The sequence below is a fragment of the Thamnophis elegans genome, chromosome 16, assembly GCF_009769535.1.
Source record: "Thamnophis elegans isolate rThaEle1 chromosome 16, rThaEle1.pri, whole genome shotgun sequence".
NCBI lineage: Eukaryota > Metazoa > Chordata > Lepidosauria > Squamata > Colubridae > Thamnophis > Thamnophis elegans.
The window spans coordinates 23,316,846-23,342,706 of record NC_045556.1 but is presented as its reverse complement, the minus strand read 5'-3'; the positions used below and the strand labels follow the sequence as shown (position 1 = coordinate 23,342,706).

General features: G+C 44.1%; 1 protein-coding gene across 10 annotated transcripts in view; it reads right to left on the bottom strand.

Annotated features, from left to right (window-relative positions):
• The window catches only part of MAP2K5 (mitogen-activated protein kinase kinase 5), a 177,315-nt gene that overhangs the window by 146,404 nt on the left and 5,050 nt on the right, over positions 1-25,861 (bottom strand). For all 10 annotated transcript variants that reach the window (XR_004256607.1, XM_032232591.1, XM_032232595.1 and 7 more), the window contains exons 2-7: positions 25,316-25,364; positions 21,441-21,508; positions 12,792-12,861; positions 8,540-8,580; positions 7,635-7,702; positions 3,869-3,917 (exon numbers count right to left, since the gene is read on the bottom strand). Coding sequence is in view for 9 of the 10 variants with exons in the window: in XM_032232591.1 (XP_032088482.1) it covers positions 3,869-3,917; positions 7,635-7,702; positions 8,540-8,580; positions 12,792-12,861; positions 21,441-21,508; positions 25,316-25,364 (345 nt within the window). In the remaining variant the exon portion in view is untranslated. The remainder of the gene's footprint in view (positions 1-3,868; positions 3,918-7,634; positions 7,703-8,539; positions 8,581-12,791; positions 12,862-21,440; positions 21,509-25,315; positions 25,365-25,861) is intronic.

The following is a 25,861-nucleotide window of genomic DNA, read 5'->3' as shown; positions in this document are numbered from 1 at the left end:
CAAAGCATTGGAGTTCTGCATTTTTAAAATCTGGGATTGTGAATTTGAGAATAAAGCTTTTTTTCTTTTTTCTTAATTTTTTAGAGCCATTTTGAGGGAATATAATTGCCCGAAATGCAGGATAAAGCCACACTAAATAAATAAATAAAAACTTCATAAACCCAGCGAGAAATGTCAAGGATCCCTAGCAATTTATTTATTGTGTTTGAGAATCTGAAGGCATCAATCAAATCCTCACAACTACCAACTTTGCAGAAAACACTGGTGCATTATTTTTTTTCTCATGCAATCTTTGATCGGTTACTGAGAGTAAAGGAAAGAACCGAAAGTGAAATAGTATCCAATTATGGATCAGCAAATAAAATACTCTTTGTTTATATCTGCTGTCTTGGAAAGAATCAGCATGCATCTCTTATAAATCATTAGGAAAAAATGCTCAATTAATCCTTATTTGATATATACAGCTACGGCAGGCGCCTTGCCCTGTATGGGCTCCCCCCCTCCCCACCGAACCAATCAAAGTCCTAATGGCTTCAGAAAGCAGGCACAGTCTATGAACAGACAATTGGAGAGATTTAGTAAATCCCATTTCATAGAGCAGGGACTAATCGGAAAACATGAGCCAGTCAAATGTTTCTTATGAACTGCTGACACTACGTCAATGCTCAATCAATCGGCGGCATTTTCTCTGAGTGACAGAAAATAAATAAATATTTATATCATATAACCTATATCAATGAACCTCGGCAGAAAGCTATTTCTAACCTGTCAATATTTGATTATCTTGAAGAATCATGCCACCTTTCTGTTAATGATTAATATGAATTTCTTATTAAACCTAAGTAGAGGCTTTCGGGCAACTAAAGTCTTTATTAATGCTTTAAAAAAGAAGGCAGGAAACTGCTCTCTCCTAGGCAGGGCTTCTCCACTGGTTTCCAGATGGGTGGACTTCAGCTCCCAGCTATGCTGGCTGGGGAATTCTGGGAGTTGAAGTCCCTGAAAAATCACCAAGGTGGAGAAACACTTCTCTTAGGGGACTTCACAATTTAAGCCTCTCCTCCACTGGTCCTCCTATGTTAGCCAGGTTCTCACCAACATCAATGGGTCAGGATAGGACCAGTCTGGATCAGGCCCAGATGGGCCCATCCCACATAATTCAAAGCTGACCTTGTTCCTAGTACAGGTTAGAGCACTGATGGTGAACCTTTTTCACCTCGGGTGCCAAAAGCACACGCCCGCACTCTCACATGCCCACCCCCATAATTTAATGCCCCCACTGCATGCGTGAACCCCCCCCCACTGTCCCACGCATGTGCGCACGGCTTTCTTGGAGCCTGGGGTGTGTGTGTGAAAACAACCCCTCCCCCGTGCCCCCGGAGGGCCCCTGGGGGCCGGAAACCGCTCGTTTTCTGACTTCCGGTGGGTCCAGTAGGTCTGTTTTTTGCCCTCCCCAGGCTCCAGAGGCTTTCTAAAAACCTGGGGAGGGCAAAAACTGCCTCCTCTGCCACTCCCGGAACCCTCCAGAGGCCAGAAACGGCCCATTTTCCGACTTCTGGTGGGCCCGTTAGGCCCGTTTTTTACCCTCCCCAGGCTCCAAAGGCTTTCTAGGAACCTGGGAAGAACGAAAAACGCCCCCACATGCAAACCGGGAGATTGGGAACGCCATAGGCTCGCCATCACGGGGTTAGAGGCTCCAGTTCTCTCCATGGGAAAGGCTCAGGTGTTGACACTAGCGTCTCTTTGCCACCTTCTGCAGATGGAATTATTTCCACCTGAGCTCTGCTCCTGGCGGCGTCTTGGACAAGAGAGGCACGCGGTTCTCTTCCAGCGCTTCTTCTGCCAGGCCGCTTGCCTTCCCAATCTGGGCTCCATCCAGAGATCTTGGGGCTCACCATTCGTCCAAATGCCCGGGAGCCTCCAAAATGCACTCTGGGAGGCCTTCAGAGCTGCTACAGGTAGTCCTTGAATTACACAACAGTCCATTTAGTGACTGTACAAAGTTGTAACGGCACTGAAGAAAGTGAATAATGACCATGTTTCACACTGAAGGCCATTGCAGCATCCCCATGGTCAAGTGATCAAAATTCAGACGCTTGGCAACTGATTCGTATTTATGACGTTTGCAGTGTCCCAGGGTCATGTGATCCCCATTTGCAACCTTCTGACAAGGATAGTCAAAGGGGAAGCCAGATTCACTTAACAACCGTGTTACTCACTTAACAGCTGCAGCGATTCACAACAACTGTGGCAAGAAAGGTCGTAAAATGGGGCAAAACTCACTTAACAAATGTCTCATTTAGGAGCAGAAATGTTGGGCTCAATTATGGCCGTAAGTCGAGGACTGCGTGTACTTAATGCATTTTTTGAATTAAAAAACCAGCTCTTTGTTCATTTTTTTAATACCAAGCATTCAGCAACATTAAAGGAATGTGCCTTGAAGCCCATTTGAAAACTAAATCAATCTTCCAACTTAAGTAAACCTATTTACTTCAGTGCAATTCAGTCATCATAGGCATCTCAAACCTTCCTTAAGAAATTGTTTTTGTTCCCAATTAAAAACCTCCTTACCTCACTCAAGGATACTGAAAGCCCGTTGCTTTGCGAGGCTTTCAAAAAATGTCCAATAATATTTCATTCCCTCCTCTACCCTTGAAATATCACCTTTATTACAGACAAGCAGCTGAAGATTAAATAAAAGACAGGGAACAAAAAAAGCAACAGCACAAAGGGTTTAAAAATATTCTCTATCTATCCTTCAGGTAAGACGACGCTTAAAAAAGAAGAGCCAAAATCCATATTCTGAAGTTTTATTTAAAGGCTTCTGGTTGCAAATAAAACAACCTGCAGTGGAGCAAGTCTGGCAGGACCATCCTCTCCCATTAAGAGAGCAGCCTTACAGGTGAACCGCTGAAGGACACGCGGGAAGATCTGCTTTTGTCTTCTTGACACGCTCAACTACCACTACTTGATTCATGAAATGCCACAGAGGCTCGGGGAGGTCACTGTGTGAAGGCATTGAATACGCATCTGAGATAATTAAGATTTCAGCCTTCGAAACACGGAAGGGAAGTGAACAGCAGTTAAGAAAATCAATAAGAGTCTTTTATTTGCGGTGACACAGATGTCTCAGTCAATAGTGTCTAATAGGCAGGCTTGAACGGCGTGGACAAGGGATGCCTCCAAGGCTATCAAAGGGTTTCACCATGACAAACATTAAAACTTATTTATGTGGCTGGCAAAGAATCCCGCAGCCTTGAGGTATTTTCATTTCGGGGTGTATATTTAAAGCCATTAGGCGACGCTGGGACTTCCTGTTTGAATCCGAGTGGCCAGGAGGGGCTGGCCCGGCCTCTCCTCTCGCCCATCGCATTCCCCCACAGGAGTCGGAGCAGGTTGGGGCACTTTTTATGGTTTTCCCTCCCTCTTCTATAGAGCTTCAAGGGATGGACACCCCTCTGGTGACCCCTTTGCTACTGGCTCTTGGGTGGCAGGGCTGTCCGAGCCCATCTGCAAACAGCCAGCAAAGCAGAAACCCTCTTTTGCTATTCAAAATTGATTACGCTTTCTCCCCTAAATTGAGGCAACCGAGTGGCGGGTGTGAAAGGCACTTCAATCTATTTGGAGCTAAATCTGATTAGTGCATTTTGAAAAAGGGGAAGTAAATTGGCGTGCCAATCCAAATCAATCGGGACAGGGGCTCCTCCACCGCACAGCCTCTCTGCCTGCCTTCGCTTCTACTTTATTAAAAGAACACATTACCAGTAAGTGAGCAGTAAACATCTCTGGGGTGATTTGAGCACACAGGGCACATCTGAATTTAGGCAGACATCCGTCGTGCCTGCCGCCAACCCCACGCCAATGTACCTACCTGGCCATTTGCTAGGATTTTCTTCAGCTCAGCGGAGGACTTCTTCAGACTGCAGCATTGGGCAGAACAAAGGTAAAAAGGGGAAGAAGAAAGAAAAAGAGAAGTCAACATCCATCTGCACTTTATGGAGGGGAGCTACAACCTGTCCTTTGCCTAAGAGAACCTTGTGGCTAATTGGAACATCTGCGTAGGATTACAAGTGTGTAAACTACACAGTGATGTAATTGGAATTAAGTGTGTAAAGCACATACACACACATTTTGCTTCGTTTATAGTCTCCTTAAAGTACTGACAGTGGCAAATGAATTTCCTTGGGGAAGTTAATGGTTTCCCAAGAAACCCAAAAAGAATCTGGGAAGGTTGCGCAGTTCAAAGGTCCTCATGCAGAATAACAGAATTGGAAAGGATCTTGGAGATCTTCTAGCCTGCTTAAGCAGGAGACCTGTCCAGTCTCTTCTTCAAAGCCTCCAGTGACTGGAGCACCCACAACTTCTGAAGGCAACTTCTGCTCCACTGGTTAATTATTCTCACCATTAGAAAATGTCTCCTTAGTTATAAGTTGCTTCTCTCCTTGATTAATTTCCCTCCTTTGTTTCTTGTCCTACCCTCTGATGCTTTGGAGAATAACTTGACTCCCTCTTCTTTGTGGCAGCCTCTCAAATATTGGAACACTGCTACCATTTCATCCCAGTCCTTCTTTTCACTAGACTAGACCAGTGGTCCCCAACCCCCGGTCCGCGGACCGGTGCCGGGCCGTGGAGTACCTGGCACCGGGCCGCGCAGCGGCTGGGGGCCATGATCGCTGCAGCGGCCGGGGGGCATGATCACTGCAGCGGCCGGGGGACATGATCGCTGCAGCGGCCGGGGGACATGATCGCTGCAGCGGCCGGAGGACATGATCGCTGCAGCGCAAAGGCTCCTGGGCCATGCGCAAAGGCTCCAGGGAAGAGAGCCCCGCGCTGGTACGCACGTGATATATAAACAATCAATGTGTCGTCGCGAACAACGCCCCCACACCCCTGCGCGCACTCAGCGGGCCACGGTAAAATTATCAAAGGCTGACTGGTCCGCGGCGATAAAAAGGTTGGGGACCACTGGACTAGACGTACCCAGTTCCTGCAACCGTTCTTCATATATTTCAATCTCCTAATCAATTTGGTTGCTCTTCTCTGCACCTCTTTCTAGAATCTCAACGTCTTTTTTATAACATGGCGACCAAAACTGGATGCAATATTCCAAGTGCAGTCTTACCAAGGCATTACTAAACAGTACTAAAACATCTCTTGACCCTTGCCTTTGTAGCAAAAACCTGTGAATAGCTGCAATTTGCTATTTATTGAGAGGATGAGCCTGACTTAAGATCTTTTGCTTCAGCCCAGTTTAGCTGAACTGGTTTCTCCGGGAGGACCTGGGAGAAAAGCTGGCTCACATCACAATCCAGCAGGAGTTCCCTCTGCATGGACCGTACCTTAGTGAAGTGTTGTTGTGCATGAACACAAGGGGGTGCTTTTGTGTACTCTCTACTAATTTTATCCCAAATACGTAGAAGAAAATTTTCTGTGGTGTCCATAAAAGTTAAATACCAACAACCATTTCTTACTGCTGCCACAGAAAACTACATCTGAAAAGGAGCCCTTAAAAAGAACGATTATGTTCTTGACAGTCTGAGGTGTCTTGATCATCGATCCTGACAGAAATAAAAGAAACTTCTTTGTTCTTTAATAAGCCTCCTCTCTGCTAGAATACTTTAAAGAAAAAAGTACTTTGCCAAATGAAATGTAGGCTGATCTTGTCATCTCTTGCAACTAGCCGTTTTGTGAACATGAAACACAGGCAGGCTGTCAATGACTTCAAAACAGTCATTCCTTATGCAGATGGCTTTTGGGAATGAAAGCCAATTAATTGCCCCATTAGATGACAGCATCAACTCAAGCCATTGTTGCAGGGCATTTGCAGAATCAGCTCCAAGTGAGTGTAGCTGAGGAAATAAATGACCACAAAGCAAGCAAGCGGGAAATTTGCCCTACAAACTGAGCTTAAACATCAGACTGTGTTTAATAATGGCAGATAATATAATCTTTGCATTGAAAGCACAATATGGAAATTATTCTGACCCTTCATCATAAACTGTAGAGGGTTTTTTTTAAATGCAAAATCCCACATTTGTCCATTTCACTGCAGGCCACAATGGCACTTACAACAACACAGGAGGTCCTCCTAGGTCACAGAGAACTCTATAGAAACCCTTCTTAATGCCAGAGGCCATTTTGGCTCTGCTTAGGGGCAAAGGTTTCCTCCTTCTTGGCAAGACAGACCAAAGAGCCAGTGGCCCTCTCATTGTCAGGATTTCTGCTCCATTTGTTCCTTCCTGACTGCCGCTCCTTTCCCTTGGCTCAAGGCCCAGCTTTTATCTTTGCCAGATTCAGCACACCTCTTATCCTTCCCTTCCGTTATGAGAGCCATCAGGCCCCATTTTCTAGCAAGGGGCTGAGCACAAAAACCACATTGAGTAATTAGCTCAGATTTGAAGCAAAGTCTGCTTATAATATTATTCCAAGGAACGCTCTTAGGATCATTTAGAAAGGTCTGCACAGCCCTTACTTGCAAATGCTTACCTGAGGTATCCCTAACGCTCCCTAAACTGAGACCCTAAACTGAGAGAAAGAGTTGGTGCCTTATTTACATTAATATATCTCCCACCTTTATTGTTTTTATAAATAACTAGATGATAACTCGGCATGGTCCGGGTATTTATTTATAGGGGGAAAATGTCCGGACAAAACATAATTTCTAATGTTGGATTTTCCCCCTTACAAGAGGGAGCCCCCTTGTGGAGTACTGTGAAGCCGTTACCATGGCAACTCCACTGCGCTGTACAGTAGAAGCCATTTGAAGGCACAATAGGCTGTATCGTAACAGAACACATACCTATGTTCTGTTGGGGGTGTCTTACCCCCACAGTACTTATTTCCAGAGAGAAGTCATCTGTGTACCAAGTTTGGTTGAAATTACTCTGAAGGGTTCCAGAGTTATGCTGGAAAACACACCCACACCCATGTTTATATATAAAGAGGAAGTAGGAGGAGGAAGATGAAGGCAGCAGACATACCACTATTCCTTTCTTCTCCTATTTTCTCCACAAGAACAACCCCATCATGTGAGCTATGAGAGAGAAGTCACCCAGACACCTTCCATACCCAAGGCAAGACTAGAACTCATGGTCTTCTGCTGATTGGCCAAAGTCACCTTTCCTGCCAAAGGCGGAACCAGAACTCAAAGCCTCCCGACTTCTAGCCTGGCATCTTCACCACTAAACCAAATTGGCTTAGATCTCCCTGCTGAACCTATAACTGGGCCAACGTTTGAGACCCTTCCGTGCGCCTGTCCAAACGGGAGCCTGATAGCTCAGGTTGCAACCCAGACACGAGCGGTTTGGCTCAATCACACCTGGAGAAATTCTTCTTCTCCTAAAATGCAAGGCCCAACGCAGAAGAAGTGACAGAGAGGTGCACATGCAGTGCATGCAACATTTTGCTTAGGGGGATGTCAAAGAATCCACACCGAAGTAGGTCGACTAGCAGGCAAGGTTGGTGCTGGATTCACCAAGCTGTAAAAACCTTGCTGAAAACTACTCAACTAAATCCCCCCCAAGTATTCCCACCTTCCCTCCATTTGCTTCCGTTAATTACTATGCAAAAATCACTTCTGGGGCTGTGCCTTAATAAAGCGCAAGCGTGCCTCCCCCCGCCACCACCCGGACTCTTACCTATGGCTTGGAAGGGAGTCTGAGATGGCCGCACTGCTATTGTTAGCAGACCCTGCTCGCGTATTTACCTGCGGGGGGAAAAAAGAATCTTTATCCGTAGTTTTTATTCAGAGGAGGTGGTTCTAATTAACCTGTAATTTGCTATGAATTTCCTATTTCACTAGGAAGGTTAATTAGCTAGTTGCCCATGGTAGAAACCCAGCCTGTATGTAGGTTACCACATTGTATTATTGAGAAACTGTGTTCTTTTATTCTCTCTGCATTTGAAATGCTTGGTTAGGTAATGCAATCAGGAGCTGCCACACAATACAGCTTTCATTGCGTCTCTATTAAATACATCTCTTCCTTCCCTCCCCGGCCCATCACCTTTTTGCACGAATATATCAATTACCTCTCTCTAATGTCACTGAAAAGATGGAGGCATTTCCTGCACATCGTACGGGATTCCTAATTCAACCCAGGAACCACAATAACGTTGCCCATTGGGGGGGGGGAGCGATCGAAGGGAAGGTAACCCTAGTCATACAGCTGCTCTTACGCAGGTAGGCACCTCAACCCGTGCCCTCTTTTGTCTTTGCTTGGGGGTCGTTTGGGTGGTCCAAGAGGAGTGTTTCTGCAGATCTGTCGTATCAAAAGGGGGACAGCAGAACAAGCTACTGCCTCAGCGTCCTCAAGGCTGATCTAAGACACGGATTCACAAACCCAGGAAGGAAACAATGCCTCTCCATGCGCAAGTCAGACCAGCTGAGCTCACACCCAGGAAGGATCTGTTCTCTGCTGCGGTTTGTGTATATATATATGCTTGTCAAGGCTGAGAAAGTACAGTTTTATCTGACATTTCAATAAATGGAACACAGCATTGCAAATCCATCTACGTTTACGGAAACAATTATTGAAATTCCTACCTTCAGGCCATGTATGTTCCTTTTCCCAGGAGGCTTGCAAGCTGAAACAGTAATTGACTAAATTGTAGAATACATCAGCACCATTTACAAATTTGTTCAAAATGAAATCTTTTCTTTTTGTAACGAGGGCGATACAGAAATTAGTGGAGTGAAATGATTGAAAGGCATCTCCCAGCAAACTCTTTGCTGAAAGACTCTCAGCAAAGAGGATCAAGTGGGATCTCTGGGCCTGTAGGAGCATGTTTTTTTTAAACCAACAAATCGAAGCCTCGGCTTATTTAAATCTTAAAAGATATTAAAATGAAAGCCATCAAGAGAATCTCCTGCTCCAACTTCCAGTGCGTGTGTGTAATTCTTCCCCCCCTTCTTTTTTACAATATTTCATCTTCACATGTTTTCTGGTGACACTGTAGGGGGGGTGGGCAGGCTAACACATCCGCTGGAGGTTTAAAACAGGAGAGCTGACGTGCTCAGCACCCCAAAGAACAAGGACCTGCATTCTGTGTTACCACAAAGAAGTCTTCTCTTGTTTTTATGTGGGAAAAGAGAAGCTGGGCATTAAAAGCAGCATTGGGGAGCTCAGGAGTCAAAATACAGTCTATATTAAGATGCTCTTTCATCCCAGCTACGTGCACAGATCTATTGTCAGGCTGTTCTCACAGGCTTCAAGATAAACTGGAGCAAAAGGAAGAATTACATTTCCTTAACGCCCCTGGAATTCCGCTGCCCCTTTCCAACCCAATGGAGTGTTCGGGCAAATGTTAAAACCAAAAAGGCTCGGAGCTATATGTTACAGACAGTTCCCATTTTAAAACTACAGCGCCCTACAAATAATATGTTAAAGGGCCTGTCAATTTTGATTGATTGTCTGGGAAAGGATGGATTTGATTTCCCCCCCTTTCTCGCCCCCTTCTTCTGAAATATATGCATTTCACTCATGGTTATGACAGCAGGAAACAGAGCCATTTATTAGTCAAGAGGACACAGATGATAGTTATTAAACACAGCAGTTGGGACAGGCCCCGTGCAATTTAAACTACATTAAACATTGCTAGCATATCCTTAAATAAGAGATGGTGGGTTGCTAGTGTGTGGACAGAAGGAATGAAAAGAGTGGGAATGAAAAATAGGAATATCGTCCAATGGGGGGGAGGGGGACAAAAACAATAAGCTATTCCTAATTTGGGGCAAGGAAGCAGTGTGATAGTTCAGTGACTAAGACTCTGGGCTTGTCAGCTGGAAAGTCGGCAGCCCAGGTTCAAGACCTGAGCTCCATACGACACAGGGAGCTCCCATCCTCATCCAGCTCCTGCCAACCTAGCAGTTTGAAAGCAGGCAAATGCAAGTAGATAAATAGATAACACTGGGCAGGTAACAGGGCTCCATGACATCATGCTGGGCCCATGACCGTGGAAATGTCTTCGGGCAGCACTGGCTCAAGAGCCCTGGAAACAGAGATGACCACCGTCCCCTACAGTCAGCAGCGACTAGCAGAGTAAAATTTGTGGGATCTCCCCTAATTTGGGCAGAAATGCTGTGGCTAAGTTTATTTCTTTGGGCATATGAATAAAAGGAGACCTACAGTGGCTACAAGCATGATCGCTTACGGAATTAAGCCACCAATTGAAGATACAAAGATCCAATCAATGCAAAATGATTGATTGAAATGTAGAGTGCTGAATTAAATTAAATAAAAATTAGAGCAATTGGTTGTTTAAATTGGGATCAAATTATGTGAATGGTCAGATTTATCTCTGGCAGTATTTCTCAACCTTGGCCTCTTTCAATGTGAGGACTTCAACTCCCAGAATTTCCTCGCTGGGCGGCTTACAGACATAAAAATATGCCTACATTAAAACAACAAATTAAAATCAAGATCTAGGACATGTCAGAAGGGCGGGGGTGAAAGGGGGGGAGGGGGGATCTGTTGTTACTTGATCACCCACCTCCATTGGGGTCCCTGCAGTGTCGCCATGAAGATCTGCTGATTGGCACACACTTGTGATCAACATCTGCTTAGTGGTGACCCCCCAAACCTCTGGAATCCTTTTCTGTTCAGATCTTCCTTTCTGTGCCACATGTACTCTAACACAGGGGTCTCCAACCTTGGCAACTTTAAGACTTGTGGACTTTGCTAGCTGAGGAACTCTGGGAGTTGAAGTCCACAAGTCATAAAGTTGCCCAGGTTGGAGAGCCCTGCTCTAACACACATGTGTGAATGCCCTTCTCCCATCTGACCCATGCACTGGATAATATGCCAATCAGAGCTCCCCTTCCCTTCTTCCTTGCTTAATGAAGGTGTAGCCTTAAAAAGAGATTATTATTACTAACTCTAAAACAGGAAGTCCTCGACCACAATTGAGCCCAAAAGTTCTGTTGCTAAGCCACGGAGTTGTTAAGTTAGCGTTGCCCCATTTTGTGACCTTTCTTGCCACGGTTGCTAAGTGAATCCCTGCAGCTAACTTAACTAACTGGTTGTTAAGTGAATCTGGCTCCCCCATTGACTTTGCTTGTCAGAAGGTTGCAAAAGAGGATCAGGTGTCCCCAGAGCACTGCAACCGTCATAAGTCCATGCCAGTTGCCAAGCGGCCCTATTCTGATCACATGACCAGGAGGACCAACTCTGCAATGGTTGTGTGATTAGGGCAAACTGGCCACTTTCTGAGCAGACTGTGGGAATGCAATGGACATAATAAGGTATCTTGTCTTCAGCAAAGCATCTGACAGTGCCACATAGTATGCCGATTAGCAAACTGATTAAGTATGGCAGGACAATTGGGGAGATATGTAGCAGGCTTTAAAAAATCACACTTATTCACGGTTCCCCCTGCAATTGGAGATGGCATTGAGTTGAGCACTGCAACAGTCTCTGTACTTCAACAATTTCAATAATATTTGGATGAAGAATGGGAAGGATGCTTCTCCTCTGTTTACAGGTATCACAAAACTGGGGTGGGGCAGCCTTGGTAACTTTCAATGTTTGAATGTTTTATATTTCAGCTTTTATGATGTTGTAAGCCACCCAGTTACTCGACACTGAGGTGGGCTGAATATAAACAGCTAAGATGCTAGAAGGCAGAAATGAAGCTTAAAACAATCTTACTAGATAAGAGAATGAAAAGAAAGATAATAAAATGAAAAGCAATAAAGATAAATGCAAATTTTGCGTAAGAAATGTAAGTTGAACATTTAAGATGTAGGTTGGGGATATCTGGATTAACAATAACAAAGGTGCAAAGGATTTTGAAACTGCCATTGACTTCAAGGTGAGGCAGAGTCAGCAGTGGGATACGGACGGTAAAAAGATAAGTTGTAATTTGACGCTGCATCAACAGAAGAAGAATCCCAGTGCATGGAAAGTTATACATCTACAGATTCTCCGTCACCCAGGTCATGGTTGTCCCAAAGGTGCTTTTTTTCAGGAGGCAACTGGACTTTCTGGTTTTTTCTTTTGAAGACGTTTCACTTCTCATCCAAGTAGCTTCTTCAGCTCTGACAGGATGGGGGGGAGTGGGGGGAAATGGAAGGATTTATATTCCTTGCAGACAGCTGCTATGGATGTTGACCTATTTCTGTTCTACATGCATCCTTTTTCAAGAAGAGAATTCCATCTTCAAACTGCTGCCCTCTTTATAACCCTGATCAGCTTGCTAGGAAACCTGTCAGTAAATTGCCCAATTCAAAATGGGGAGAGTTATAAGTAATGAGAAGTCTATAATGTTTTAATTGGAAAGCTTGCAGCATGATCATTTAGGCAGGGGAACAGTTTAGTTTTGAGGTATTTCAATTGATTTATTGCATGGAAATATACTTGCATTTAATTGCAATCATCAAAAATTATGCTTCTGAAGAAAATATATAAGCGCATGGAGAAAATTACATAACATGCACACATAAGTGTGGAAAATGATATTATCTTCAGGTTTTACAATACTCCCATTTTTGCAATACCGGATCGCAAAAACACAGGCCCCGACTACAATGTGGAGACTATCTGTGGCTTGGGCCTATCCCCTTGGGGGAGGCCTGTGCATACAGCCACACTAAACTTTTAAACTTCCACATATTGTGCGGCGCAAACTATAACTTCTGTTATCCTGGTTTGCTTTAGAAAATAGCTGCAGCTACACTCAAAAAATAGATTTCTCAACCCCAACTTAAGACCAAACTGTAGAATTCTCTGTCTTTGAACCTCTAGAAAATAGAAGACCTGATGGAACATTGGTAGGGGTTAAACACGGTGCAAAATTACCTCTTGGGTAGATCTGCAGGGGGACGATCAGCTGTCCATTTCCCTGCTGCTCCATTACAGTTGTGTAATACTGAAAAAAAATAGATAAGAATGGTAAGCAGGTTTGTACATTTTCTTCAATTCACCAATTCCAGAATAGTCATATTAGAGGCAAACCAATCAACACAGACTTGAAAAATTGAATTTTAAACATTTATCTGCTGTTCGACACTCTCACCAGATCTTACCTGCTGGCCTCCCTCATATGTTGGCATGCACGCAACATATCACAACTTTCCCTTCCCTTCCTCTGTATTTGTCTGCCTTCAAACGAGTTACCAATATGGCAAATTGGCCCCAAAATAGCAAACTCTGGACTGCAGGTAGCTCTCCACTGGGGTTGTTGACAGCCGTCAAAGATCTCTGCTCAGCCAGGCTTTAATAGCCTGCAGTTCCTCCAATCCAAACAGGTACTTTGAATCTGGCTTCCCTCTGCTCAGTCCAAGGCAGAGAGAGATTTGTTCCGGATTATGCTGGACAACCAACCACCTGATTTGACTTTGATTACAGAAACAAATGTTTTCCACTCCATAAAGAAAGAGCAGAAACATTTGATTCAGACCATCCGTTGTAGGATGATGTGCCCTTTGGGGGAACCCTTCCAAATCCCAAGAGATATGTAGAAATGCACATCCAACCATCTCTGACCTTTGGCCACGCTTAAAAGAGTCAACAACAGCTCCTTCTGAAAGTCTGAGCCAGGAGATACTGTCCAGTACACTGCTAAGTCAAGATCAATTTGAGATAAAGCTATGGGGGGCAATTAGATCAGGAAGACCTAAACAGGATGACTGACAAGAAGGAGGAGGAGGAGGAGGAGGAGGAGGAGGAGGAGGAGGAGGAGGAGGAGGAGGAGGAGGAGGAGGAGGAGGAGAAAGAATGGAACCGAGAGTTAAATGTAGACATTGATAGGGAATATCTAGCTCTTGAGTTGCCTCTAAGTGGACCTAACTCATAGGAATAGGATACCTCTTGGTATCAGCCACCCAAGTCTTCCTGAGCTCCTAGATGTCACCTTGTGGCTGGTATTGAGAGTCTTGGGGAAGGATTCCATCCCTTGGGAGAGAATTTGGCTGCACCCCATTCGTTCATAGTCTTTGGGGCAACCGTGATCCTCTTCCAAGTAAACATGACTCTAATACATAGTGTGGATACATAGTTGACCCAATCTTCATTTTGGAGATTGAGGACACTGACCTCCGTACACATATGTGGGCCAGGGTGCCTTAGTGACAGTGATTCATGGTTTAATCACTACTGTCACAGCTTGGGTGATAACCCATTATAGCCGATGCAATATGCAGTGCCTAAGTGGTGGATGGGATAATCCCACCAGGGCAGCATAACATAATACTAAGGTTACAGCACTGGTTGCCAACAGGGCTCCGGGCTCAATTCGAGGTGCTATGAATGCCAACAAACCCTGACACAGCATTGGATTGCATGAGGCAACCTCTTGCCTGGGTTGGTCTACCCACTTGAGTAGAGATAATAGGAAACCACCTGCTTCCAGGTAAACCTGTTAAAACTACACATTGTGCTCTTAAGCAGGACCAAATGTTATTCTCCACTATTAATTTTATTTAAAACAATCGTCTCGTTTAACGATTTAAACAATACAGCCAAAAGACGAAGAGAGGTAGATGTAAGCATTTCATATCTTATATTTGAGGCTGATTTTAACCGTGTTATTGTAATGGAGGTACTGAGGAGTCAATAGGAAATGCTTTCATCTACCTCTGTTTGTCTTTTGGCTGTATTATTAATTTTATGCGTTTTTTTTCTTTCTATTCATTCTTTACTTTTACTCTGTTCTGTGCCACCCTGAATCCTAGGACAGGGGTATGTTGCAAGCATTGAAGACAAATGAATGAAAATAACTGATAAGACTCGCTTTCTCACCAGTTTACTGGAAGGCTTTAAAAGAAGAATCAGAAAATCGCTATACTAACATATACAGGTAATCCTTGATTTACAACCACAATTGTATATTTTTAATAAGCAGAAAAAAATGAGCCCAACACTTTTGTTGTTAAGTGAGACTTTTGTTAAGTGAGTTTTGTCCCATTTTATGACCTTTCCTGCCACAGCTGTTAAGTGAATTACTGCGGTTGTTAAATTACTAATACGGTTGTTAAGTGAATCTCACTTCCCCATGGACTTTGCTTGTCAGAAAGTCACAAAAGGTGATCACATGACCCCCGAGACACGGTTATAAATACGAGTCGGTTGCCAAGCATCTGAATTTTGATCACTTGACTATGGGGATGCTTCAATGGTTGCAAGTGTGAAAAACAGTTGTAAGTCATTTTTTTCCAGTACTGTTGTAACTTTGAACGATCATTAAATGAACTGTTGTAAGCCAAGGACTACTGGCACATTGATTTTCCAATGGAAAATGGTTCAGTTGCTGGAATTTTTGTAACTTTGTAACCTTTCAACACACTAAATCTTTGTAAAGAGGAGGACTCTGAGAACCATGTATGGAAAATAATCAGTTTGGTTTGGCAGCTCCAAGGACACTGACAAGCACTTTCCAAGATACACATAGCATTTTGGTTAACTGCTATATCTTGTTACAATAAGCACATACGCATTCTCTCTCTCTCTCACACACACACACACACAGTTCCTACCAATAATCAACCAGGCCCTTAATCAGAATTCCAGGAGGAGAAATAGACTGCATATTTCTAGAACCTGCACATCACACGTGCTTCTTTCATAGTATATTAATATGGGTGAAGGTGCCAATCCCAAATCACTATGATGATGAGATATTAACTTTTATACAAGTACAAATATGATACCACAAAATAGGCCAAGGCAAAAGCAAGATTCCCACCAATCAGATACAGAAACAAAGTGAGCCACAGAGTCACGTAGAAAGCAGCCCAGTTTGGGGCTAATTCTAGGTCACCCATGGAGAACCCCGTTGATTCCTGATGGTGGAAGACCTCCGTGAGACAGATGGGAACATCCTGCTGGAAAATACTGTGGAATTCTAGGAGTTTCCTGGAAGGCTGTGCTGCAGCCCATTTGCACGGACCCTAGGGATGAAGCCCAGCATGGCTACCTGGGGAATTCTGGGAGCTGAAGTCTACAAGTCTTAAAAAGTTGACAAGGTTGGACGTCCCCTGATCTAAAGACAAGAGACTGCAGAACTAAATGAATGTTCCAAATAGCATCCAAAAAGCAAATGAGAATCCGAGGCAAAATATTGCTCAAAGTTCCTATTTATGAAGAGAGCCATGTTGGCACATCTGGGAAAACCTGGATCTGAAAACTTCCTGGTTTTCCCACCCAGTTGAAAGTTCAAGATCTTTTCCCCACACCCACAAGTCCATCACATGGTCCAATCTCCCACTGCCATGCTTGCAGTTCCACCTATCCAGTTCCGGTCAGGTGCAGAGACAAAGGATGACCTTGGCTTTCTAGAAGGAATTTTGTTTTGGCTACATAGCATCTCTCTCCTTGTAATCCTCCCTTCCATTTTCCCACTATAGAAAACGCATAGCAGAATAATAGAAAGTGTGGCAGGCCAAAGACCCAAAAGAAAAGATGGCTGCAGGCCTAACACGTTCAGCTTGATCTTACAAGACAATCCTTCCTTCTAAATAAGGCGAGAAACTGTGGTTTGACCCTGCTGAGTCCCCTGTATCTCGATCTGCAGGACTTTGCTTGTCTTCTCCTCTAGCATCAGCCTGGAGGCACAAAAAGAGCTGAAAACATGACATCAAAGCCAGAGTTTCAGCTTCCGAAGCAGATTCTTAGACGGCTCTGACTCATTTTCCTGGGACTGACTCCAGAGAGGCTCTGAGTAGATTTCGCTCTTTGTTTCTTTAAAAATAATAATAATAATAAAAAAGAATGGCCTTCTCCATTACTCAAACAGAGATGACAAGTAAATGAAATATCAATCATGTCAGCTGTCAACCTTCTGGGACAGCAATAACTGTTAACAAGTAGTCTGGAAAAATGGTCCAAAAATGATTTGTCCTCCACATCTCAGCACTTGGGGTTGCCATGGAAAGTTAAGATGCCAGGGGCTATTTGGAACACTCTTCAGGTATTCTTTTTAATGGAAAATTTGCTAGTTATTGATCCAAAACGTGTACCCTTTGCTTCCAGATGGCTGCAAGCAACTTTCCAATCAGTGGTTGTCAAAAAAATTACTGCCTTTTTATACCCATAGAAGACAACAACTGTAGACAGGCACTGGGTCACTTAAATGGCTCCTTTTTAATTAACCAAGAGTTAGGCAGGGAAGCTATTTGGATTGTTTGTCTATGAATAAAAGGTGCAGTTAATACATCTCAGTGTCCATCTCACCAAGTTAAGTATTTAATACCACAGTGCTGGTTGGAAAGTTTAGAAGTAACTCAAAGGAGAAAGGGCTTCAGTGAAAATAACGATTTCTGTCGACAGAGGGATTTCAGAATGACAACCTACTGGTATCATTCATTTTTCAATTAAAAACTGATCTTAAATTTCATCTTTATAGTAATTTGCATCAATGGTAACACAGCAACCTTCTAGGAATTATTTCATTAAGATCTTAAGAAAACATACATTTGTTCCTATTTCAGATTACAACTTCTGAAAACGCATATTCTGGTTTCATGCCACTTATAACTGATCCCATATGAAAAATGAGAGCCAGTTTTGTCTAAGTGATTAAGGCTAGAAAGCAGGAGATTGTGAGTTACATCTTCTGCAGCAGTCGTTAAGTGAATGCAGTGGTTGTTAAGCAAACCTATTGACTGCAATGCGTGTTTTTTTGCCAGAAACCAGAAGAATAGAATAGAATGGAAGGGAAGGGAACAGAACAGAACAGAATTATTGGCCAAGTGTGATTCAACACACAAGGAATTTGTCTTTGATGCATAAGCTCTCATTGTACATAAAAGCTGTAAGTGATAAATCATTATCATAGTCAGCTGCTGGTCCTCGACTTACAACAATTCATTTAGTGATCATTCAAAAGTACAATGACTGAAAAAAAGTGACATGACCATTTTTCACAGTTAATGACTGTTGTAGCATCCCCATGATCAAAATTTAGACGCTTGGCAACTGACTCAGAGTTTTGACAGTCCAGGAGTCACGCAATCCCCTTTTGTGACCTTCTGACAAGCAAAATTAATGGGGAAACCAGATTCACTTAACAGCCATATTACTACGTTAAGAACTGTGGCCGTTCGTGTAACAACTGTGGCATGGAAGGTCGTAAAATGGAGCAAAACTCACTTAACAAATAGCAAGAGAAATTTTGGGCTCAACTGTGGCCATAGGTCAAAACTACCTGTATACATTTTTAGGCTGGAGTAAGGAATGCCCAGGGGAAGAGGAGATCAATGACAATCCTAGATCAGAAAGGAACAGGATTTGAAAGGGTTTTTTCTCTCTGGGTTTCATAGCCGGTTGGGAAGTGCCAGGGACGGCACAAGCTGGCACTGTTTCGGAGGCTCTATGGGGGACACTTCTTCAGGCTGCCCAACCCTCTCCAAGCCCATCAAGACGAATGGAGCTTTGTGTGCCAGCTGTGATGAACTCTTGACATCAAAGTTACATTGGGGGGCGTTCTAACACGGCCCTTCTGCTGGTGCACCCTCAAAATGACTCCCTTTGCCTCAATAGCAGTGTTTCCCAACCTGGACAGTGTTAGGATTTGTGGACTTCAACTCCCAAAATTCCCCAGCCAGCTGGCTGGGGAATCTTGGGAGTTGAAGTCCACAAATCTGAACACTGCCCAGGTTGGGAAACACTACTCAATAGTATCTTGGCAAAGAGATACACAATAAAGGCGTGCACAGAAAGAGATTTGGGTGCAGCTGGGATTGAACTTGGGGCACCAAGAGTTTCGGTTTGCCAACATTTCCCTACTTTATTTGTACCTGTGGAAAGTTTCCTTAGGACGGGGATGGCGAACCTATGGCACGCCTGCCAGAGGTGACATGCAGAGGCCCTCTTTGTGAGCACATGCACCGCCACCAGCTGCTCTTCTGGTTTCTGGTGCGTGCATGCATGACAACAGCTAGTCTTTGCATGCTGGAGCAGCAGAAACACAGCAAATTTGTGTGGCAACCAGCTGGTCTTCAGCTTTCCGGCGCTCCGGTGCACCTATGCCTGTGTGCACGTTCTGGTTTGGGCGCTCAGTGCTGAAAAGGTTCATCATCACTGCCTTAGAGGGTGTCCTTTTAATGCAGGGGTCCCCGACTCTTGGGCCATAGACCAGTAGTGGTCTGTGGTCTATCAGAAGCTGAGCTACACAACTGGAGGTGAGTGGCAGGTGAGCAAATGAAACCGAAACCCTCTCCCCCCCCACACGTCCATGGAAAAATGATCTTCCATGAAACTGGTTACTAGCACCAAAAGGGTTGGGGGCCTTTACACTGGGTACTAGGTACAGTGAAATGGGTCTCCTTGAAGGATCAAATCATGAAACAGACTCCTTGTCCCGAAAAAAAAACAACCCTTTTTATTTAGGCTAATGTGAATTTCTAGCATTCACCTCCAGCAAAGTCTTTCAAGGGTGAATTGCAAACACAGACCTTATCATCCTTGGATAGTTGCCAGGTCGCTATATAAGGAAATACTTGGCAAGGAGTCTCTCAAGAGAAGCAAATCTTCACACTAACAAACTAATTGTCTGCTGCAAACACCACTCCCCTTTTGCTCCTCTTTATTCCCTATGGGAGGGGCCCTTCAGTGTCCACCTGTGCCTCTACTCCGAGTCAACTTCTATTCCTGAATAGTTCCTTTCTCCTGACAGCTCTGCGCATGCGCATATCTGGAACAGGCTCCAGCTGTTTTTTAGCCCCATTTATCTCCATCTCCAAAGGTAGCTGATAACTGTTGAACAGCCCTGGCCCCCTCTCTGCCTCCAACACAGAGCCCTCCTCCACGCCTTCCCCAGACTCCAGGACTGGCCCAGGTTCCTCCCCAAACTCCTCACTATCCGAGTCTGCTGCCAGCTCTGCTGGCCGCTGGCGGTCTACAACAGGTCCATCCATACCACAGTTCAGAAGGAAGAGAATCCTATCACTTTGCTTTACAGGGAGTCCTCACTTAATGACCGGTTGCTTAGTGAAAGTTCAGAGTTACAACGGACCCCCGTCCCCAAAAATGTACTTATGAGAGCCGAGGTGGCGCAGTGGTTAGGGTGCAGTACTGCAGGCGACTTCAGCTGACTGTTATCTGCAGTTCAGCGGTTCTAATCTCACCGGCTCAAGGTTGACTCAGCCTTCCTTCCTTCCCAGGTGGGTGAAATGAGGACCCGGATTGTTGGGGGCAATATGCTGACTCTGTAAACCGCTTAGAGAGGGCTGAAAGCCCTATGAAGCGGTATATAAGTCTAACTGCTATTGCTATTTGAATCTCCGAGATCCAGCCCCACGGTCACACAATCACATTTTAGGTGCTTGGCAAGCGGTCCACATTTAAGGCTATTCACAGTGTCCCAAGATCACACAACCACAATTGACAATGTTTTTTCCATTTTCTAGCAAAAATAGTGCCCGTTGCAAACAATAGCTTTGCTTAATGACTGTGTTGTCCGCTTAACAATTGCCACAAAACTGTCATAAAATCAAGCCAGTCACATGGTGACTCACTTTGTGACTGGCTTGACTTATGATAGCAATTCCAGACTCAATTAGGTTTTAAGTCAAGTCTACCTATAATAGAAAAAAAACGGGAATGTCTAAACTCGTACATATTTATAAAGCGTAAAGGGCAAGCCATTTATAAAGATATACATAAGTACTGCAGTCTTCCTATCTTTGCTGTCACTATTAAAAGACAACACACTTTAAAATCTTCTCAGCATGCCAAGCCTGCAGCTAACATATAACTCTTCTGAGAGAAGGGGTGAAGAAGTATCCAGATGAAAGCTGATTTTGTTTTTAACTTTTTTTTTAAGAGCCGAAGGGTTCATTTTTAATGAGCCGTTACTTTAAGTAATGCATAAAAAATAGAAGAAATTGATAGTCCATTTAGCTTGCACTATATCTAATGCAAAAGTCTTTGGGATATGTTATTCTTAATGCTCACAACAAGATCTGTAAGTATATTATTCACCGGTTTTCCAACAAAAGGAAATTTCACACAAAATCCCAGCCCCAACTCCTTCAACCAAGATGATAAAAATATCAAAACAAAAAAAAAACACAACAACAAAAAAACGAATTATAATGTTTGTGTCTTAATTTGGTGCTATCACTAAAAAAAAGGTTATGTAGGAGCGACTGGGGTTGGGAAGCAACCGTAACTTGGAACACGCCAAGATTCTGCACAATCCCCCTTGCTGCACAGTCCTGCAACTGCCTCATTCTGGAATAGGACAACTCATCACAACCAACTCCGATGTGGGGAAATTCAATAAAAATATTGAAATTTTTGCCCTTCATATTTCATTCTGCCCCTCCTCTTGCATCCTTTCTTTAATTATTCTTTCCCCGCATTTCTTGATATCAGTGTAACTCTTGTCCTGCAGTGAGAGGGCTGTGGCGAGTTGTCCTAGACACTTCTCATTCAATTCAGCCTTTTGAGTAATGCTTGCTAGCAGTCGGTAACTTAGTTAATCCAGTTTATTGAAAGTATACCTACATAGGACAACATCGCTTTCATTTCTTCATCGCTGCGAACAGTAATCCGATCGCCATCCTCATCTTCATCTGCGTAAAATGAAAGTCTGCGTATTAATATTTACCAGCTTTAAAAGAAGATCACGTATTCGATAGACGTGGAGGAACTTTTGAAATATGACCAAATAAGGGCCAAAGAATAGGAACATACACTGAATTTGTCTTAATTTCAAGTGAGGGTGAATATCTGGGCAGGTGTGAAAGGGAGAGAGCAACGCATGGAACTGAAAAGTCATGTAAACGGTCTAGGGTGACTTCAGATCCTCTCCAGGGACCTCAACTTGAGTGCCAAGTCATACTACAGAAATTATTTGATGATATAACGGGAGGGGGACTTCACAACTGCTGCACAAGCTGCATTGGGTGCCAGGTTGCTTCTGAATCCAATTCAAAGCATTGGTCATCACCTTTAAAGTCCTACAGGTACCGTCTCTGTCAGCCCATCCTAGTGAGTCAGTCAGGGAAGGTATGTTGCAGACATACCCATCAATTTTGACTGGCAGGTCCAAGAAGAGAACTTTCTCTGCCATTGCCCTGCCTCCCTGAAATAATGTCCCCCCAGGGGCGAGGTGGGACCCTAATCTCCTGGTCCAGTTTCCTGGTCCAGATCTGGCTCTGCCATCTCACTGGGGACCCACAGAGGAGCATGCAGTTCTGGGACCGGCTAGCCCTCTGAAGCCCTTCCTTTGCTTTTTAAATTTACTTAGATCTGGCCCTGGAAACAGAGAAGGATTGGCCCACAGTACCTCTGCCAGTGAAAACGGGCTCCCAATCTCTATTTTCGGCTGTGATGGCCTCCTGCAACCCTCTGCTAGTGACAAAGGTTGCAAAAACGGAGCCTGTTTTCACTGGCAGAGTGCTCAGCCTATCACAGGTGCCAACAGGAATGCCATTAAAATGGCCATGCCCCCTGGCCACACTCCCCCACCCCAGTTCAAACTGAACCCTGATGCGGCCCTCAATAAAATTGAGTTTGACACCCCTATCCTAGGGGCATACTAAGTGATTCACTGGTCTCAGTTCCATCACCATCTTTGTCTCCCCGAGAGGAGCATAAGGCCTCTCACTTCATAAACAAATATAATTCCTGTATCTCCAGTAGAAGTTATTAGAATAGTAACTGCTAAGAAAATTCTAAACACAATCTGATTCTAAATGAAAAAAAAAACAGCTAATAAAAAAACCCCAGAATAATCAAGAGAATGGGAGGAATTTAAAACAAGATACCTGGGAGGAGTTTTCCTTGTAGTAAAAGGACGCAATTTGCAAAGCTCACTGATAAATGCCACTGAAAAAGCACCTCATTACAGAAGATGAGCTTTAAAAGCTGCACAACTTTGGAAATTCTCAGGTAAGCTGAAGTGTCTTTCCTGTTCTTACAGTAGGCACATTTGGGGATAAAGAAAGCCACTGAAAAGCCACAGCAGCTCCCTAAAAGAGACGAGCATCATTTGTTCTTTGACGGGAGGGAAACGGGCTCTTTCAGGTACTGTATTTCTCCGACTAAGGAGGAAGCTTGCTCACCCATCCCGCCGGGAGGAAACAGCGGAGCCCCGTTCAAGCGATTCTGCAGAATGCCAAGGTTCAAAGGGGGCTTGCCGAGCCCCTCTCCTTGCCTAGAGCGCAAACAACACGATCTTCCAGTCCATTAGGGAAGCAAAAGTAGAACTAAATAAAGCCTAGATTTTGCTAATGTCACCTCCTCGCAAGACACCAAATAAAAAGCAGCAGATGGCAACCAAATATTCCACTGCAATTTTTGCAAAAGACGCAGTGTGCCGGGCACGCGCAAAACGGTTTGGGATAAAAGGACCATAACGAGCCATATGTCGTTAGTTGTTTTATTTGTAGCAACATGGCGTACAACAAGGTCCAATGGCAATGGAGAATACAGCCCCAGGTAGAGGCAGCCACAGAAGACACACCGGAGATAGCAATAACTAAGCAAACAGGAGAGGAAGCCGCTGCGGATAGCAATTAACTGCCTCCAAGAAAGCCATCAAGTAGCTGAGAAGATACTTAAGCCGGGGAAATTTCAGGCTTTCATTAGGGAGAAGATAACCTAGAAACCAAACGGCATCAATACACATTAACATATTTTTGATGCACTTAAGTGGCAGGAGAAACAATGTCATGCTGATGCAAAATGACAGGCTAATTCAAGGACTAGAAAGCACAGCAGCAGATGTTGAGAGAGAAGCTACGAAACCCGTATTTCCTAAGCGCAGGTTCTGCCCAGGGAGGCCCAGGGCTGCCCTTCATGCTCCTTACTGGTCCGGAGACGTCTGCTGAGATGCAAAGGGCAGCAGGGAAGGTGGGGCTGTCCTGCCACGCGATTTTCAGCCTCGCCCCCTTCAACTCTATAACCCCGTATTTGGGGAGTGGGGCCAAAATGTTCACATTATAGACAGTGTTTTTGTATCATGATCTCATACGACAGTCTATCTAAAATCCAAGGTGTATAAAACAATGGTACGCCCAGTAGCTCTATATGGCGCTGTGTGTTGGCCAACCACCCAATGCATTGAGTGCTTTTTATATGCCATGGAGGTGCTCCCGCCTCTTTGGTTGTTAGGTGTTTCTCTTACCATGTCAACAATGCCACAATAGAGCAGTAATTTAGCACTGCACCAATATCAGAGAAAATGCGGGAGAAATGCCTAGAGTGGTAAGGCAATGCCCTACCAGCAGCACCCCATATCGGTGCCTGAACTGCCTTCCACTTTAACAGAGACGTCAAGCGCCTGAGTGGAAGGACCAAGCAAAGATGGCAAGACACAATAAATGCAGACACGAACATTGTCCGGTTGGGATTGGAGGCTGCGTTTGATCACGCAAGATGGCGTTTGTCGATCCAAAAAGCGCATCTTGTAGCTGTGGGCTACAAGGAAGAAGAAGATGATGATGAACTTGTAAGATGGAGGAGAGAAGGGGGGAGGGGAGAGAACAAAATTACAAAATAATAGAACAGAATAGAATTCTTTATTGGTCAAGTGGGATTGGGACAACCAAGGGATTTGTCTCCAGTGCATAAACTCGCAGTGTATATACAAACAACAAAGTGATAGGCCATAGGTCATAAATCATAGTTACAATCATTAATCATAAGATACATATAACAAGTAATCAAATCATAAGATACCAATAGGACAAGATTGTAGGAAAGATGAGAAAAGAGAAGATGAGAAGAATAATAGCAGTACAGCCTCCACTCACAGGCCAACATTGTTGCCTCATAATAAAAATGGAGGGGCCTCCTCCAGTGTAAGAGGAGCCTGTTTTTAACACTCCCAGTTGTTGAACTGCAGACATCCAGGATCTGACACCAGGGAAGTCCAGGCTTAAGCCTTCTGCGCCCTGAGCTGCCCTCCCACCGTCTCCCATGAAGACACTGGACAGCTGATGGGTTCCCCACCTCCAGAGAAGGCAACGCATCCATAACCAAGTTAGTGCCATATACACAAAAATGTCTGATTCCCACAAAAAGATTTCTGCTTCTAATCCTACAAATCTGAAAATTAAAATCACAGCCCACAAAGCCTCCAGGTACTTTATATTTTTCATTTAATTTGAGCAATATAATTGCAGTGCGTCCAAAGAGCACAGTAAGGTCAGGATGGTAATTAAAGCTATACAGTAGAAATATGTGCTCTCAAGATGTGATTAAATAATAAAATATTACTTAGCTAAGGTTTATCATTAAACTTGCATCTGTGCATAAATATTTAACGGTGAGATATCTGAACATAAACCAAGATGTAGTTGTCACTGTTTAAATAAATGATGCAAATATAAACTGCTACCCACCCGCCCGGCTCTCTGGCAAGCCATACTCACACTCAAAAGCTGTTGTCGTTGCATCAGGAAGAACCTGACTGATTACGTCCTGTAACATTAAAAATGAAGGCCGTTAGTTATATTTGTAAGGGAAGACTTTTTACAAAATAATTAATATTCAGCTTTTCCTAGCCTGTTAACTGCGGCTGCTGAAAGCAGAAGTGAAGCCACACATATTTCACACTTGGAAGAGACCCTCGTGTAGGGTTGAAAAATGCCTCTCTTTACCACCCAGAGTTGTTACTCGGCTGATGTAGAGCAGCAGCTTCCAGGGGGGTGTTTGCAAACCCTGCTTATTTGCCTATCATGCAGTTTCCACCTGACATAGGCGACGGCTGGCGAGGAAAACGCCAGTCTTTTTCATCAACTCTCTTGTTTCTCTAAAGCAGGGCTGGGGAACTATGGCCCTTTTATGACTTATGGACTTCAACTCCCAGAGTTCCTGAGCCGACCATGCTGGCTCAGGAATTCTGGGAGTTGAAGTCCACAAGTCAGGGCCATAGTTCCCCACCTCTGCTCTAAAGTAAGTGGGAAAGAAGAAAAACT